This window comes from Solea senegalensis, linkage group LG21 (assembly GCF_019176455.1).
Source record: "Solea senegalensis isolate Sse05_10M linkage group LG21, IFAPA_SoseM_1, whole genome shotgun sequence".
Taxonomy (NCBI): domain Eukaryota; kingdom Metazoa; phylum Chordata; class Actinopteri; order Pleuronectiformes; family Soleidae; genus Solea; species Solea senegalensis.
In genome coordinates this window covers 17,184,696-17,204,865 of record NC_058040.1, presented here as the reverse complement: position 1 = coordinate 17,204,865, position 20,170 = coordinate 17,184,696, and the positions used below count along the sequence as shown (strand labels likewise).

The following is a 20,170-nucleotide window of genomic DNA, read 5'->3' as shown; positions in this document are numbered from 1 at the left end:
CTTTCATTTAAAGAACAGATGGATCCATTATGAAGGTGGGACGACCTTCATTTACAAATTAAAGGTACAGTGTGTGAAATGTTTTCTCGTCTTTTTATAATCTTACGGTCACAGTTTTTCCATGTCGTACAATCACAGATGTGAGAATGCATGTTTATTATTATTTATTACCTTTATCTTAACCATCTTTGCTGCTGTGACACTGTCAATTTCCCCTTTGCGGGACTAATAAAGGACAATCTTATCTTATGTTAAGGCTTTTATCCACACAAAACAAATGTAAACATCAAATCTTTTTTCTTTGTCGTTCGGTAAAAACACGACATCGTTTCAGGAAAACCCTGTAGTACATATGCCAGGCCTGGCGGTGGCGCTGTAGCCCTGCTGAAGAAGATGTTGCGCACATGCATACGACATACGTACAAATATTGTACAATAAACCTTTATTCTACTACACACACACACAAACATATATAAATTCTAATATAATTGTAATTATTAGAACATTATATTCTAATAATTACATGCAGCTCTTGCTTTAGTTATTAACGTAAATGTAAAAAAACGCAGTAAAAGTCAAAACTAAAAACAAAATGTGTCCTTTTGATTTCCAGTTATTCTGCGCTGCCAAACAAACACAGAAGAAAAGAACAAGCCAGTAATAAAAGAAAATCAGATAAATGTAACAAGATAAGACAGAAGATTAAAGAGACTAAATGAGATTAAACCATGTGATAAGATTAGATACAACACAGTTATTGTATCAGACTGTTTGATATTCACGGGACGAAGACGAGACGAAGGCGAGACAGAGACGAGACGGCAGAAGATGCTTTTGGCGTGAAGGAGCAGTGGCAGGATGAGACCAGATTAGGATTAGATTTGACTCTGATACGATATAAAATGAGATGAGAAAAGACGCGACTAGATTAAACAGTAAAACGTTAAAGAAGGAACTACTAAAATTGAATAAAAGGAGTTTTAATAAATGCAGATTAAACCAAACTAAATGTCAGCAACACGTGTTTCTGTCTCCGTATTTTAAAATAGAGGTCTCAAACTCCTGGCTCATGGCCCACATGTGGCCCCCGAGTTGATTTCATGCGGCCCTTCACTTCATATTTAAGTTACAGCGACTTAGAAATGACTTTGTTCTGTGGGGTTTTTGATATTTAAAGATTCTTTTTGTGTCAATCAAATGAACTTGATATAATCCCATATGAACAGAACAGAAACTTGTATCACTCACACAAACTGATCCGTCATTGTTTTCACTTCGACAGAAGTTCATGCGATCAAAGTGAGAGAGAAAGAAAACATTGATCAGAGCAGATAAAATCAAACGTTTCACTATGAATCAGCTCCACTTGGATAATAGAATCATTCAATTTGAAAGCCAAGTGTATGTAAATAATGTCGAGGAAACCAAATCCAATTAAAGCAGAGTTACTGTATTTACACACAGTTTTAGTTCTTTACTTTAGTTCTTTATTTACTGACTGATTTGATGGAGAATAAAGTCAAAACCGAAGGAATCCTGAAGCAAAGAAAAGAAAAAAGCCACGTATGAAACTGAGATTAACTTCAAATGTTGCATTTAAATGAATGAACAACGTGAAAACTGACATATTTCGTGTCTAAGTGAACAGAAACAGACAAATCCTCCTCTGGATTAAGACAAAAAGGTTCAGAGATAAAATCAGCTGAGTTTTAATCCAGCACTGATTCACACAAGATTGTTCAAATAAGAACACACACACACACACACACACACACACATACACACACATAGATATCCTTCTTAGGACTCTCCATTGACTTCCACTCATTTTGAATTCCCAACCTTATCTTGAGCAGAATTCAAATCTTAGTCCTAATCTGTAACCAGTTCCTCAGAAAAGAGGTTCTGCCTCATTAGGACCAGGTTTTGGACCAGTGTTTATGACAGAAAAAATGGTCCAAAGAGAAAACCAATACAAGAACACACACACACACACACACACATACAGAAAAAGACTAAACACTGTGCTGTAATCTGAGGATTATAATCCACAGATTTGACCACAAGGTCAGAAACACAACGAAAAAAACAAAAATAACCTAATCTAATAAAAAAAGAAGAATGTGAATCTAAAACCCCAACAACACACGGGAGAGAACATATGTAACTGGGATTTAAACCAAGAACCTTCTTTTTGTGAGGCATCAAAATGAACCACGTCACCACCTCTGTGTGTAAAACATCAACATAATTGAACATCAACATGAAACTTACTGTTTTGTTGCTGTGACACTTCAAACGAGTGAATTTAACATATTATTCAAAACGTTGATTCACGTGATTCAAAATGTTTGCCAAACAGGAAGTCACTAACCAGGAAGTGATTTATACAGGAAGTGGCTGGGAGGAGGAAGTGGGCAAACAGGAAGTGACATTAAAACATTACATTAAAAACAAGTGAATTTTTAAATGTATTTTAATGTAACATTTTAGCAACAAAAGTGTGATCCAATTTAAACATTTTTGCAGATTTGACTCATGATTCCATATTTTTCTGTTTTCGTTAAATGTTAAATATAATTAAAAACAGGTGTCGAAGTACTTTTCCAAGATATTGAATATCTGGACAAAATCTGTTTGGATTTTTTGTCCACTAACTTTTTTCTTCTAATCTAAACTGTTCAATATTGTACAAAACTTTAAGAGACGTGTTGATTAAAAAAAAGTTAAAACTGCTTTTTGACTCAGTTCATGGTTTTTCACAATAAAAGCTACAGGAACTTATTATTTATTTAAGAAAAGAAACTATTTAATTAAATATTTGATTTTTTTTAAATGAATCTACTGGACCATATATTAATGCTGGTAGGCCAGTTTTGGCCCACGAGCCACCAGTTGCTCACTCCTGATGAAGACAGAATCGAGTTAGTCTGAAGTGACGTTCCTAAAAGGACTTTTGTTTGAGTCATGATTGAACCATGACAACCTGCTGCTTTTCATCTCAACCACTGATTAACTCTCTACTTCAGGAGGTTCAGTGTGTGTTCTTGTATTTGTTGCGTCTTTAGGACCTTTGTTCTGTCATAAACACTGACCTGAGACCAAAACCTGGTCCTAATGAGGCAGAACCTCATTTCTGAGGATCTGGTTAAAGTTTAAATCTTGGTTTTGTTTGTTCAAATGAATGGAAGTGAATGCAGAGTCTTAACCCCACAAACCTATGTGTGTGCACGTGTGCATGTGTGTGTGTCTGTGTGCATGTGTGTGCATGTGTGCATGTGTGTATGTGTGTGTGTGCATGTGTGCATGTGTGTATGTGTGTATGTGTGTGTGTGTGTGTGCATGTGCATGTGTGCATGTGTGTGTGCATGTGTGCATGTGTGCATGTATGTATGTGTAATGTGTGTATGTGTGTATGTGTGTGTGTGTGTGCATGTGTGTGCATGTGTGTGTGCATGTGTGCATGTGTGCATGTGTGTATGTGTGTGTGTGCATGTGTGTATATGCATGTGTGCATGTATGTGTGTGTATGTGTGTATGTGTGTATGCATGTGTGCATGTGCATGTGCATGTGTGTATGTGTATGTGTGTATGTGTGTGTGTGTGTGTGTGTGTGTGCATGTGTGTATGTGTGTGTGTGTATGTGTGCATGTGTGCATGTGTGCATGTGTGTATGTGTGCATGTGTGCATGTGTGTATGTGTGCATGTGTGTATGTGTGTGCATGTGTGCATGTGTGTGCATGTGTGTGCATGTGTGTATGTGTGCATGTGTGTGTGTATGTGTGCATGTGTGCATGTGTGTATGTGTGCATGTGTGTATGTGTCTCTTTGGGAGTACTAAAATACATTTATGGCACATTTCCACCGGCTCTACTCGAGTTTAAGTAGCGTTTCCACTAGCCTAGTACCTGGTACCAGGTACTACTGTAGTACCTGCTCAGGTGAGGTTCCAAGCATGCTTAAGCAGGTACTATGTGATGATTGGTCAGACTGCCGGCCGCTGAGTCCCATTAGAGGAAGAGACGTCCCACACACAGAAATCAAGCCAAACTGTAGATCACTTAAAACTCCTTAACAATCCTAAAAACGTGGGTTAATCTCCAACAACTACGTCTATATTTAACAGTGGAGTGGTGTGTTTAGGGACAGCGCCGCTGATCGCGAGCCACAGTAGCTGCCGCTGTCGTCTGTGGAGTAGCAGGCTGTACTCTGGAGACGTGTGGACACAAATCAAGCCCAACAGTGCTGAATTGTAGATAAATTAAAACTGCTTAACAATCCTAAACACGTGGGTTAATCTCCAACAACTACAGAAGTCTGGTGTAAAGTCACTAGTCACTTGTGTGTGTGTGTGTCACATAAGTCACCGCAGTTTCAGCCGTGCAGTGATGACTCCGCCCACGTTAAGTAGGTACTTTTTTGTAGTGTAGATGCAACCTAATCATGCCGTGCCGAGCCGGTGGAAGCCCTTTTGGTTAAGGGTTATGTCAGTAATCGTTATGGTTAAGGTTAGAGTAAGTCTCAGCAAATGAATGTCCTCTAAAGTCACGGAAACCAGCCAGTAGTCCACATGGAGATCAAAACCTGGTCCTAATGAAGCAGAACCTGATTTCTGAGGAACTGGTCAATTTAAATTAATGGAAGTCAATACATAGTCCTAAGAAGAATAAAGAGTGTGTGTGTGTGTGTGAAGGTTTAATGAATCAAGTATAGGACGAGTGTGTGGTGGTGCGTTTAATGACGCACGGTTAAAGTCTCGGTGTGACTGAAATATTCAACAGAGGATTTAAAAGCCGAGCTGCAGAAGGAATATCAGTGTGTGTGTGTGTGTGTGTGTGTGTGTGTGTGTGTGTGTGTGTGAGGTCTCCTACCACCAATTAGCTTAATTAAAGTGCTTGGACATAATTTATTGACGGCAGGAGACTCACAGTGAGACGGAGAGTCAGACCTGACGCTCTGCTTCAGTTCCCGCAGGACTTTCCTTCCTCTAACCACCTAAACCACTAGCAGCAGCAGACGTCCTCACATGTTTTCCCCTGGTTCCCTCTCATCTATAAGTCCCGCCCATCCACACACACACCTGTTCCTGAGCTCTCACCACCTGAATCTCCTCCTGTCATCAACTCTGGACTCGTCACACCAGATTCCAGTTGAATATTACCACGACTGGACGAGATTGATCTAATGATTATTGTCTCAGTTAATCGATTTAGTTTGACTCATAAAATGTCACACAGCAAAAATTTACAAAGTAAAATAAGCCTCATTTTTGGGAAATTGTTTTTATTTTTAAACCTAAACTAACCTTTTCAAGCCAGTTTTGCACGAGAAAATAAGATATTCATCAAATATTACGGCAAACTTCACAATTTAATTACCAGAAACAAGCTTTACAGATATAAAATTCACCATCACACACATGAAGTTAGCTTAATCAAGAAAGTGAACATTTCTTATGAGACAGTTTTGAAAATTTCTATCTGAAATTGTCTCAATTTAAGAGCTTGTTACACCATTTGTTACACCACCAGTTTTTCTTACACCATTGGCAGATATGTTTTCTTAAAACAAGAAAATACATTTGATAATATTTGAGCTGTGTTTTGCAGCGTAGAAAAAGGTGAAAAATGTCACCCAGTATTTTTCACACAAACTCAAAAATAACCACATCAGATCATAACCACAACATAATAATTGACATCATTAAAAATGAAGGTCTAACATTTTAGTTACAGATTAAATGAAAGGAAAAAAGATTAGTTTACGGTCATAAAAACCAAAACATTCCCATTTAAGAGGCTGAAATCACAAAAAATGAAAGAAAAATCACTTAAGTGATTCATCTATTGGTTATTTGGTCCAATTAAATGTCAAACAAGGTGAAAATGTGATTCAGTGTTTTTTTGTCAAAATAGTTGCCGATTTATTTAGCAGTCAGTTATGAATGCATGCGATTTTAATAAAAGATTTTTGAAACCTGAGGATCAGCTTCATGAAATAAAAGTCTTCATTCTGGGACAAAAGAGCAACTAAAGCCTGAAAGATTCACTGAAACCTCGACAGAGCAACAGTAACAGCAACAGACTCGCAGGAATCCAACAAAACGTGGTTAAACCGCAGACACGTGCGACACATTTAAACAAACCCTTCTGTGTCAGAGTCAGCCTGCTGCTGGAGCTGCAGCCAAAGTCCATGAAACCAGCACAAGTTAAGTGAAATCCCAACAAAGCTCCACGAAACACGCAGACACCACAGCAAACCCACTAAAAACCTGCAATAAGTCAGTGAGACCAGCAGCCTAAACACCAGCAGCCAACGCTGAATTCACTATTTTAAAAGTGAGTGTGGAGGTGAAACAGCAGCTTCACTCACTGGAATCCATTTATCCTCAAACCAGTGGAACACAGCAGCATAATCAGCATCAACACAGAGAGGAAAACCAGAGGAAAACCAGAGAAGAACCAGAGGAAAACAAGAAGAAAACCAGAGAAGAACCAGAAAACCAGAGAAGAACCAGAAAAAAAAAAACCAGAGAAGAACCAGAGGAAGAGAGAGAGAAAACCAAACCAGAGGAAAATGAGGAAAACCAGAGAGAGAGAACCAGAGGAAAATAGAGAGAAGAACCAGAGGAAAACCAGGAAAACCAGAAAACCAGAGGAAAACCAGAGAAGAACCAGAGGAAAACCAGAGAGAAAACCCAGAGAAAACCAGAGGAAAACCAGAGAAGAACCAGAGAGAGAAGAACCAGAGAGAAAACCAGAGGAAAACCAGAGAAGAACCAGAGGAAACCAGAGGAAAACAAGAGAAAAAACCAGAGGAAAAAGAAGAAAAGAGAAGAACCAGAGGAAAACAAGAGATCCAGAGGAAAACCAGAGGAATACAAGAGATCCAGAGGAAAACCAGAGGAAAACAAGAGATCCAGAGGAAAAGTTAGAGGAAACCCATGAAAAATGATGATTACACCAAGACAGATATGAAAATACCATAAATTCAATATTTTTTTACATTGTTTTTTACAAAAACATTCAAATGAGCTATGTCTGTACTCATTGAGACATTTACAATTACACAATGTATTTCTTGAAAAATAAATAGTAAGTCATCGACAAAGAGGTCGAGCCAAAAGTTGGTAAAAAAATTCTTATTCTCTCAATATTACATGTGAATTAGATACTTTTATACCCAATATTCTTTACAGGGACGTGACATTGTATCATCAAATTCTAGCACACGATACATTCATGTAATCACTTTAAAACTTTGTTATTTTGTTGCCTGGTAACAAATATTTTATACGTTGTTAAAGCAAAGAGCCTTGCTTTGCATAGGCCGCCATCGTGTGGCGCTATGTTTCTACGGTAACCCAAGGGGCGATTTTGTTTCATCAACATCCTCTCTGGTATGTGAGAGCCTCTGGAGTTCCATCATTGGAAACCAAGGGAGGGGTCAGTGGAAAACTGGTTTACTGCAGCTTCACCAGTAGATGTCACTAATTCTTACACACTGGACCTTTTGGGAACGTGTGTGTTGGGTAGGGCAGCAGTAGTATTTTCTTTCATGGTGCCCCAAAATTTCTAGCAGCGTCTCTGAACGTGTCACTTCTGATCTGGTCTGCGGCAACCAGAGCAACACATGCGCGCACACACATACACACACACACACACACACACACTTGAGAGCAGCCTGAAAACGGCCTCTGGAGGACATTTCAGCGAAAATAAAGTGAGGACCTGCCCAAATGTCGTCACAGTGCAAAAGGTCCTCACTCCAAAGGTTTTAAAACAATACAGGGTCTCACAACGATATCTCTGCAAACACGCACACAGCGCGCGCGCGCACACACACACACACAGGCTGCAGGATGGAGACATGTCCACTCACCGGTGGCTGTGGTGGGAGCAGGCAGCATCAGCATCATCTTCATCATCAGCAGCAGCAGCAGCAGCAGGTGGAGTCCTCCTCCTGTTCTCCTCCTCCTCCTCAGCACCAGCGCCTCCCAACCATCACACATCATCGTACATCCAACCAGAACCAGATCCATGCCGCCCCGCATGATCCAGTCCCGCAAAAACCTGATCCTGCTCCCCGTGGATCTTATCACTCAAAAAAAAGAAAGAAAAAACACAGAAAAATCCTCCACAGAATCCAAGTGTCACGAGAGGAAAGAAGGAACGAGGATGAAGAGGATGAAGAGGAGGAGTAGACCCTCTCCTCTTCCCTAAAATAATCCCTGGATCTCCCCCCAAAAAAATTACAAACACACACACGCATACACACACACACACTCACACACACACTCTCTCTCCCCTTCTCGCTCTCTGTCACGCGCACACACACACGCTCACACACGCGCTGTTAGTTCCGTGTGTGTTGAGAAGTTGACAGTAACTATGAAGGCACGAGCTCCATCATCATCATCATCATCATCATCATCGTCGTCGTCACTGGAGCGGTGCGAGGCTGCGGCTCATGCCCGGTCACAGTGGTGCGAGGACGGTCACAATCCACGACGAGCCACGCTGCCTTCCCGGAGGTCTGCTCCGTCTGCCGGGAGAGAGAGAGAGACAGTGAGGGAGGGCGAGAGGGAGAGAGGGAGAGCTGGAGGAGGAGGGAGGAGGAGGGAGGAGGAGGGGGGGAGGCAGTCGGACCCCCTCTCTCTCTCTGATGGTAGAGAGACATTACTTCAGTATGGAGCCATTGATCTAAAGAGGCTGGATGTAAAGCCTGGAGATGGAGTGGAGGAGGAGGAGGAGGAGGAGAAGCAGCAGGGAGAGATTAGCTGAACTTTTCTGCCCCCTGTGGTCACACTCGGACACTACATGTCTATGACATACAGTATGTATATATTTGACTGATGTGATTATTACATGATTCATTTAAAATAATTTGATTTAATTTCATGTAAAATGATTCATATTATGATTGATTTGTTGATATTACACATTTCACATGCATTATATATTATATTTGATCATATAAGATATAAAATATGTTGTAAAAAGTTTGCTTTTAGGATTGAAATACTGCATTATAATGTAAACAACTGTTATAAATTTGATAAAGCGATTGGTATTAATGTATTGTTGATTAACAATAGTAATAAAAGTCTAATACACATTATTATTTACTAGTTAAATGGCACAAAATGCTAGCAAATTGCTTACCAAAATAATGACAGAATAAAATAATATAAAATAGTACAATAATACAAAAACAGTTAATTATAAAATGAACACTTACATATCATATTATATTGCAATAAAAGGTTTATGAGCATAATTATTTTCTTATTTTTATTATCAAATGTTTTCAATGATTATATGAAATGTGTGTGTCTGCATGTGTGTGTTTGTGCGTGCCTTTTATTTCCCGAGCACAAACACAACAGAACACCAGGACAAATCTCCGCTGCTGATGTTGTTGTTGTTGAGAGTGAGTGAGTTTTAATGACAAACCAGTTCACAGGTTCTTCACCTTCACCGCCGTTCTGCTGTGAAACAACTGTGATTCCGGAAAACTCTGGGAAAAACTTTTCCCCGACACAACTTTTGACAACGCACACTTCAGAGTGCACCCACTGTGACACCACACACACACACACAGTTGGAAAAACACACAAGAACGTAAGCAAAAAGTAACAAAAATACGACAGGACAAGACACCCACACACATATTATCTAACACCATGGTTCTCAAACTGTGGTACCTGTACCACCAGTGGTCCTCCTCATGTAACTCGGGGAGTGCAGCAGTTCCATGACCTTAACAATAATAACAGTAAAGTTACAGGGCAGGCAGCACCAAAAAATAACGCCATCTGGTGGAGAGTAGTAAAAATGATCAGTTCCAAGGCAGAAGCCCAGATTGACACCCAGATAATAACAATAATAATAATAGAATACACGTGTTATGCTTTAATGGCAGTGAGGTCAAAAAATGGAGTTGGAATGGTTTTCAATAGGACATTTTTTGCACTTAACACTTTGAGTGTAACACTTGTTTTTTCCTTGAGCTGAAAATAACCAGATGAAATAAATATACACAATAATACACAACAATATGAACACATACAGACGAACGGTCCCTAAAAACACAACAATCATTATAAAGTTACATTTTTTATTTTTATCAACATATCAGCCACACCCAACATTTTGTGAGAGAAATATATAAATCGCAGCATTTTTTTTTGCATGTCACCAAAAACATATAAACATAAATCTTAAGTAAAAGGCTGGGAAGATGTCACCAGAAGCATGAATTTATGGATCCAGACTTGGTCTGTAAGGGACTGAAAGAGACCATTTGTCCTGTGATGGACAGTTAGAACCACAATGTTTCACAAATTTATTAGACCACCTGTCATGAAAACGAGAGAAAACATCAATATCTTACAAATCTTTCAAAAACTTGTTTAAAACGAACAATGCTGTTGTTATTTATTTATTATTATTTTAAGTTAATTAAGTCAACTCACTGGGAAGAAGACTGGTGTGTTAACTATTACACAAACAAACCAAAAACATGTTTGCATAAACCTCACAGTGGGTGGTGGTCTAATAAATTAGTTTTGCACTGTATATTTATACTGTATAGAACTATAACTACTATAGAATATACTGTAAGGTTTTTATGGAGTTATTGCCAAATAATTGCAAATACATTTCACATAAACCGTCTTTAATTCAGTCCTCAGCAGAAATATAACACAAAGAGAAGGGAACTGGAAATGTTTCATGTTGGACAAAATGTTTAATGAACTTTTGTGTGAATTTGGATCCACACACACACACACACACACACAAAGACCCAGCTTTTAATTTCCTGTCCGACATTAATATCCGTTCTTGGATGAACACACAGACTCTGCTGTTGATCCGAGCCGCTGATTTCCTCTCAGAAAAAAAACACAGAGTAAAAACTGAGTCAAACTGTGTCGACCATAGAGCTTTATGGTTCGACCCAACCCCCCCGTGACACAGTGGGTGGTACTGACTGATCAAATGAGCAGTGACACGTTATCAATCGGTCCAAATATTCAGATTCAGATGAGTGAGAGAGAAGCCACTCCCACGTTAGTTTCAAACCTTGGATGTTCCGTTCTATTCACGGTCCATAAAATCAAACAAACCTGATCTGATTAAAAAATAAACCTGCGGGTCAAACAGTCGGTAACAAAGAAGTCCACTTTAAACACATTTAATCGCTCCCAGTTCACCACAGAGTGGATTTTAACATTTTAATGATACTTCGCCTAGTGGCCTCTTTTACTCTCGGTTATTAACAGTGACACTATTTCCAGGAAACACAGAACGCTATTTATTGAGTTTTAACTTCAAACACTAACGATGACATTTAAATTATTGGGTTTATGAGTTCAGCAAAAACTAAACAGCCGAGCTAATTCCACACAATCAGAGCCTAAAAAAGTGTCCTGTTGGTGTTTGACTAACGAGGTCAGAAGAGAAGGTCTGGAGTTCTGTAGTGACGCGAGGAATAAAACACCAACATTCAACAGTTTAATGGACGGGGACGATCTCACACACACACACACACACACATACACACACAGCTCAAAAAAATAATTATCTCTGTCGTTATTTCAATTTGGAGACAAAAGAAAATGAGTCGCACACAAAAGCTCATTAGGTTTATGTTTGCGTCTTTAATGGAAACACAGTAATTATCTGAGAGATGTTTATGTTTACGTGTCTTATGTCACACACACACACACACAATGTTTAATGGTCAATTTAAAAGCCAAGTTTGTTTCCTCAATTAAACAAAAACTAAAGTTTTACACACTTACTAGAAAAGCCTGAATCACAGCGTTAATTTAAACCTTGGGTTTGTTTGTTGGAATTCTTTTCACGTCCTAAAAGTGATCAACAAATAAAGTTGTCAGCTAAGCTTAAAGTTAAACTCCAGACAGCCACTTCCTGTGTTTGCTTTGTGGGTGGAGCTTTGATGAGAGGGCTGGACAGAAGGTGGGATGTGTATGTTTTGTTGTTGTAGGGTAGCATTTTCTTGCTAAACACATACAGATCAATCTGAACTGAGAGGTTGACAAAATTCTCGCCCGTGACCCATATGTGGGTCCCGACCCAGTGTTTGGGAACCACTGTGCTACTAACATATTCATAATATAGAAATTTGCAATACGTTTTATGAACATAAAACCCTGAGGCATTTACTTTGTACAAATTCTCTGTTTTTGTTTTTGTAACACGATGTTTATCAAAAAAGGCCTCTGACTGAGTTTTGTGGTTCATTTCATGGACATATATAAATATAAAAGGGCAAATATGAGATGAAACTATGTGAAAATGACCCGTCAAACTATTATATACAGCTGTAGACGCTGTAAAAAAAAAAAAAACCCTGCGCGGTTGCGATAATGAGGTGAGTCGTCGGCAGAAAAGTGAGCGCGTGGTGTGAAAGTTCTGCTATTGAAAGTTGGTGATGAGTAGATTTTTAAAGGTCAGTTCAATGAGAGGGAGTTAATCCATTAAATGAAAGTGATAACATTTTAAATTGAATTCTAAACTCAAAAGAGAGCCAGCGGAGGAGAGCGGAACCAGTCAGGCATCCATTACGTGATAATTGGTGACCTCTAATGGTGAGACTGGAGACTGCAGAAGATGGAGAATGTCAAACAAAATATTCTTTGCACTCCAACAAAATAATTGTACAGAAAAAGAACAAATCAGGGAGCGCCAAGAACACGTGTATTTTCAAACCATAAAATGCAATATTTTTGAGTGACTAAATCGATATTTTATTAGTGTGAAAATATTGAGACGGTACTTGTCATTTTGTAATTTTTAAACTTTAAACTATACGTAGGCAAATGCAAATTCTCTTAAACGAACATAAATTAATCAGCACATTGTAACACGCGCTGCAGTTTTCAAATGGACGATAATTAATTGGATCAGCTTCATCGTCGTCGCACTGCAGAGCAAAAATCACAGAAAGTAAAAAAAGAAGTGGCCTCTGTGTTTGCTCCGCCGGGTTTTTTTAATCATCGTATAATTGGGGGGTAACTTTGTGGAATTTTAATTTAAATGTTGCTCATTAGCTCGCGCTGCTGGGTTAGTGTTGAGGAAAATGACTGCGCAGATAATTTGATCTAAAACAGTTTTTCGGGGAAAAATGATGTGTTTAATGACATTTTTTTTTTTAAGAATATTTAAAGTCATTCACAAGCTGTTTTATTTCAAATCGAGACCTGGAAGGTAAAATCACAGGAGGATGCTTTAAAAACTGAGATCATAAATTAAGATCATTTACTGGATTTCCTAATTGTCAATAAAAATAAGATATTATTGGCTTGTAATTGGAATTGTCATTTGTGTAAATGTAAGTATGATTTTTGTTTTAAACAACACAGAATATATATCAAAGTCATTCACTCTTGTGTTGATAACAATGTTGTGTTTCCTGAAACTGGAAGTTTACTTAAGGAAGTTAATCGTGAAATAACTCACGTGTGTTATCATGTTACACAGATGACTCTCAACTCGTCATGATATTTTTATTCATGATTTATATTCAGTTTCACGGTCACTATGTGGTCATTTGGAATCTGCACATTATTTATTTGGTCTTTACAGATTATTTTCACACATTTATGTTCCCAAAAAATATTGATTTTAACAAAGCATTTGACAGAACTAAATATTTCTTTGTACAAATTTTGTGGAAAATATTGTAGTGATTTAAAATATTTAAGGAGGAGTCGTGAGGTTTAGTGGCGTGTTTATTGCAGCAGATTTAATGGTGTGTTTCTATGCAGACGATATTGTGATGCTAATCTTTCTGGGGGTTTCGTCTAAAACTAAACTACATCTTACTCACAGCTTCGTCACACCATGAAATAAAAGCTGATTTATTTTCATCAAGCAGGTTTTTGAGAAGCACAAAGTGAAACTGTTGACACTTCTTTGTGTTTTCAGTCATATTCCAGCCTGCTCCACAACACAGTTTTAGTGATTGTTGGTCCTTTTGAAACACATGATGTGTAATAAAATGCGTCATTTATGCTGTTTCATAACTATGAAATGTTATTATCACTTTTATTTCCTCAAAACTCCAGTGAAATTCACATTTTTTTGATTTTTTTAATGCAGAAACATTTGAGTTTATGTTTACGACTGATGTGTCCGTTCCAAACGCTCGGGATTTCTTCCAAAAGTTGAAACCATTTAGCTTGGTACCAATTATCAGTGGCCAGACTGTTGGGCAGAGCCGGGCCTGTTTGAGGTCAGAATCAATAGCCGGAGGTTTTATCAGTTTATTAGCGCTGGTTTCGCCAGCGACTCCCGTGATAAGACTGTAACGTAGCTACAGACACAAACAGCAGCTAAATGGACTGAACAAGCTGCTGTTTGTGTCTGTCGACTCAACGTCAGATCCTATCTGCAAAACAAAGAGCAGCAGAGAGAGAGAGAGAGAGAGGGAGAGAGGGAGGAGGAGGAGGAAGGCTTTAATCAATGTGGCTCGCCCTGGCATGGCAGAGAGAGAGCAGGAATGTGAACACACATGAATGAAGAGATGAGGATGACGAGCAAAGGCTTCAGCTGCTTGTTGAGTTCATTTTTTGTGCAGCTGTGAGGACATTTCTGCACCTGTAGGGACATATTTATGGACAATATTAATCTACCTCTAGACCATAATCGAGGCTATGTAGGATTCTTTTACCCTAATTCAACAGCTTCAGAGTCACTGGGACAGTTAAATGTCTTGTTGTGGATAGACTGCGGGCTGTCTTCACTGCCTCTACTGTCTGGTGGCAGAAAACCAGCCTTGCAAAATCCTCACAGGTCCTCAGAATCAGGAGGTCGTCTTGCAAAGTCAGAGAAGAACGCTTCAGTTCGGTACATTACATTACATTACATTACATTACATGTCATTTAGCAGACGCTTTTATCCAAAGCGACTTACAATGGAATCAAGTACAATTAGCGAGGGGTGGAATCGAACTTGCGACCATGATGTCTTTGGTACACAAGGTAGGGTCTTAACCACTGAGCCACTCCACCCCACAATATGGTTCCCATTAGGCATAGTACCAAAATAACAAGCCCCAACTGTTCCATTCTTTGGGGTACCAGAGTAAAATGGGATGGTATGGTCCAGAACTTCAGTCCCTTGTGACCGGATTTTCTTCACCGTCCACAGTCTGTCCTCAAATAGACAAATCTTGTTGAGACAGACACAAACCGAGCTGAAACAAAAGAATCAGGCCAATCCTCAGAATCAGGAGCATGTCGCGAGAACGGTGGCGCTGTAGCTCTAGTTTCTGTTGACGTGGTGAAATGGACGGTGCTGTGGTGTCTTGTACCTTCTCTACATGTTAACAGTGAGACAAACTGTTTGGACATGTCTCCCGATGTCCACCAACAGTCCTGCAGTTCAAACGTCGTCTCTGTCTACTTCAGGGTCAAAGAGCGGGGAGGACATTCTGGACAAGTCTGACTCCAGTCTGACTCAGTGTTTACATGCAGGTGTAATCAGACTATGTTAGTCCGACTAAGACGAGCTGGATTATAGTCAGACTAATGTGTTGACATGACATGAAACTGAATTATTGTCTTAGTCTGACTAAAATGGGACTTGTAACATGAATGTAAACATATGTAGTGTTTGTACATACATTCACTCACTCATGTGTTCACAGGCTCAGGGGCCCGGTCCCCTCCCCCATTCTCCCACCATTCCCTCCCTTTCCTCCTCCTCCTCCTCAGTATTCTGGTGGTGGAGGCAAGAAGCGCTGCCAGCGTCTATCGATCAGACATTTAGCTGAATGTTCTCATCGAACAGCCGGCTGCTGTGGATGAGACGCACGTGTAGAGACTGGGAAACAGCCTGTCTCACACACACAGACACACACACACACACACACACAGAGAAAGAAAGAGACGAGACAAAGTGGAGAGAGAGAGAGAGAGAGAGAGAAAATAAATGAAACTGCCACATAAAGGCAGACGAGTGAGGGAGCTGGAATTTATTTCTATTAATACACAGTTAACACCCAATAATTATGTGCTAATTAAATAGTGTTTGGACGCGCGGGACGATGGTCGCTGCAGATATTTGCACTACATCCATTGACATTCATCCGCAGCTGTAACGGCCATTAAGACGCTGAACCTGCCGCAGAGATTTGTCCCTGTGTGCCGCGGCGACGTCAGGTGATGAGGTCGGACTTCGACGAGCGTCGGGCGGGTAAATAGATGTTTATATGTAAATAATCCGTGGCGCATTAAAAGGTCCTGTGCGTAACATTTATTGGCAGAATTTGAATATAAAACCTGTATAAGTGTGTTTGTTTTAGTGAATAAAATAAAAAATGTTCAGTTTCTTTAGCTATGAAACAACAGAGGCCGCCATCTTGTGCTATCATGTTTCTACAGCGATGCAAACAGTCCTCTCTGGTATGACACGCAGCAGTCTCACCATTAGAGGTCACTATTTCTTACTCACTGGACCTTTAGGACGTTTTTTGATTGAACAAAAGAACTTGGAGGTATTTTGATGTTTGTAGGACACGTGAAACGTTCCGCGTGAGTCGTAAATATGTGGCTACTGGCAGACTGCCTAGCATAAAACTCACGCAGGTGTCCATGGTTACCGTCGTCTTCTTTGCTGTCTCAGCGCGTGTCTCCATGTGGACTCACGTACTCTCCACGTTCCGTATTCGCCAAGAGCTGCTTCGCCATATGATACCTATGTGGGTACTAACGGACCACGTGTCCAGTTACCATAACTGTCTTCTTTGCTGTCCCTTCTAACCAAGAGTGTGCGCCACCGAGTGGACGGCTGGTTTTGACGGCAGCAATAATAAAATAAAATAATGTCACATGTTGCAAAACAGAGGCAAACAACGAGGGAAAACTGTGACGTATTACAGCTTTAAATTGAGTCCCAACAATTCTCGCTCTTCACTGTAAAAAGAAAAAGAACAAAGTCATGAATAATCAGTAGTTACAAGTTTGTTTTTGGCTGAAAACCAGAATCCTACGACAGTTTCCTTAATTTCACAGCTAATCCTCCTGCTTATCTCCTGTTTTTCTGACTTTAAAAGAATTTTAATTTCTGGGATTATCAAAGACTCAAAGTTAGTCCCGTCTCCACTTTCATGTTCAGTGTGAGCGCTGGATGTGAGGCTTCAAGTGTGTCAGTGGGGGTGCGTTTGAACAAGCCTGATCTAATCTCCTGTGATCTGGGTTCATCTTCAGATCAGTGTGGATTAAGCCCTTTACATGTCGGCAGATTAGCTCCCACCGCGGCCGCTCTCGCGGCGCTAATGATCCCCGGCTGCGTCACAGATACAGTAGAGCCGCTCATAAATCCCGCGGAGGGGAAAATGAGGGGAATGCAAAGCGTGGAGAATCGACCTGAAAGCCCAAATGAAGAGCGACGCCGCGTTCCTGCCGCCGCCGCACGACGTCTCGCTAAATATGAAGATTTAATGGAGGAGCCCGAGGCTGCGTGTTGTTATGAGGTGGAGAGAGCGGTTGATGGATTGATGGAGAAAGATGGGAGAGAACTTTAGAACATTTTCTCGTTAGAAACAGACGAGAAAATGTTCTGCAACACATTTTTAGGTTTAGTGCCTTTTCAATAACAGTGGGAAAACTTTCTATAAGTGTCTGAGATGTCAGTCAACATGAGACGCTCCACTTTCACAGTGTTGCTACAGTCTGGTCCGTACCATTCAAGAGAAGGTGAAAAATGAGAGAATTCTTTCTAGATTTGGTACAAACAATGGACTCAACCATGAATTTCATTAGGTAAAATGATCTGTGACCTCACAACAGGGTTCTCTTTTCGCCTTTTGCTGACATAGAGTTCAAGGACTTTCCAGGTCCAATTCCCTGGAATTCAAGGACTAGAATGTGCTGATTAAACTTACGACGTGTAAAGAGCTCGTCTTTGTCCACTTTTATTGATGTGCAGCAGTGATTGTCCTCAAAGTCAAAGTCAGTCTTTGTGAGATGTTGGAATTTTCCAAAACACTTGATGATGTCTCCGCGTTTGTCCTGCGTCGCCTCGTCTACGAACACTAAGCAACGCAGGGCGTGGAACAGCAGGTGGCGTCGTGACAAAAAAGCGAGATATTTACCTGAATATCAACTTCACTTCTTTACTGCACAGAATTCAAACACTTTCCATGACTCATGTCTATTTAGGGCAATTTTCAAAGACTTTTAAAAGCCTTGGAATGTTTTGTTTTTTTTAATTCACAAACATTTCAAGCATTCAAGGACTTGTGGGACCACATGACTTCTTGGCACAAATATCCGCTCCAAAATACTTAGGATTAATGACGGTTTTCTGCTTTAATAAACAGATAAATAGAAAGAAAGATAAATAGCTTTTCCTGCTAGAAAGTTCTACAATGTTATTAGTTTTTGTTTTATTAGAACTAAAGCAAGACATCGTACCTAATTTTAAGGAACCTTACTGGCTACACATTTACCTTTTCTAACCAAACGAAATGCACTTTTCCCCCTCGGCAGATTTAATTTAATATTGGGCTGTTTTTTGCCGAGCTAACACAAAACGAAGGGATGTGAGAACTCTTTTAAATCAGTTGTGACAATCGACAATCGTCGATACCATAATAAGTGAGGACAATTAAAATAAAGTGTGACCTTTTCCTCTGGAAGCAGGTGTAAATAATTATTTTAGCCTTTAAAGCTTCAGTGAATCACAGAAGACAGAAGGTGGAAATGTCTGCAGCTTGTTTTTGGGGCCAAAGTCAAATTAAAAGTTTTAAGATACCGAGCGACGACAAAAGTTAAAAACAAAAACAGCTGGAAAACAGAATTAGAAAAAAGCAATCAGTGAAAAACATGAAATAAGTTTAAACATTTATTTCATTTGAAGCAGAAAAAGATTTGAAAACTAAATGGTGGACTGGAATATTCTGATTTCATAGGTCTTTTTTTCTCTATTTCTTTGATTTAAGGGAAAATAGAAAAAAAAAATTTCCTGACTAAATTTTACATGATTTCAAACATGAAATTCTTCCAATTTTACAGTTTTTGTTGTAAAAATGATGCTTTAACTTGAACTTTTTTGTTATATTACATAATTTTACAGTTATTTTATCATTTGTTTAATGCATAAACTGAAATAAATCAATTATATATGCAATACATTTTTAAAAAAGATTATTTTTTGTATCTCTAATAACGCTAATTATTATTTTTAATTCTATTATTAATCTTTCAAAAACTTGTTTAACACTAAAAGTGTTATTGTTATTTATTTGGCAAATAACAGACTGAATTCACTTTTTTATAGCCACATTTGAATCAAGCATCATATTCAGCCTTTTTTTCTGTTCAGGAATGCAAGTAAAAAAACAATGATTTCACATCTGAATCAAGAAATAATTATAATAATGTGCTTTATTACTGTTCTTTTTGTAAAACAGTAAAATTGAATTAAAAACCTAATTTAAGTTAATGAATGTCTTAAACACGGTATACTATTGTGCTATTTCTTAGTAACTTGTTATCGCCTTTCCTTATTTGTGCAAGTTTAGTCTTTTGGTCTTTTGTTTCCTTGTTGTTTTGTATGAACCTGTGACCTCTTCACCTCTCATTTTAAATAACAATATCCTTGTTTTCCCCTTTTTGGATTTTATGCTTTTTGTGTGTGCAAAATAAACTGAAAAAGTAAAAGCCAACGAGAGTTAGAGTTAGACACAGAAGTGAGTTATAATAAAAATAATAATAAACTGCTGAATTATTATCCATTAAAGATATTTATGAGAGTGTGTGGGATTCCTGCGTCGTGTCCTCATTAATGTGACAGGCGTCTGCGACACATTGTTGCTGTGGATTGTTGTTTAGTGCTGGGAACTTTATGTTTATCCATATATATATATATATATATACATATATATATATATTATATATATATATATATATATATATATATATATACATATACATATGTATATACATATATGTATATGTATATACATATATGTATATACATATACATATACATATATATATGTATATACATGTATATATATATATATATACATGTATATACATATATATATGTATATGTATATACATATATGTATAGCTGATATATCTCATGTTAAAGACAAGACAATGAGTCTGAATGAATGGCTCTGT

The 20,170-nt window shown here is 38.8% G+C and overlaps 1 protein-coding gene across 1 annotated transcript in view; it reads right to left on the bottom strand.

Moving 5' to 3' along the window:
* LOC122758660 (netrin receptor DCC-like) overlaps window positions 1-8,287 on the bottom strand; it is an 88,220-nt gene extending 79,933 nt beyond the window's left edge. Inside the window, exon 1 of the mRNA XM_044012930.1 lies at window positions 7,884-8,287. Within this exon, the coding sequence (XP_043868865.1) occupies window positions 7,884-8,055 (172 nt within the window). The 5' untranslated portion in view covers window positions 8,056-8,287. The remainder of the gene's footprint in view (window positions 1-7,883) is intronic.
* Between the last annotated feature and the right edge of the window lie 11,883 nt (window positions 8,288-20,170).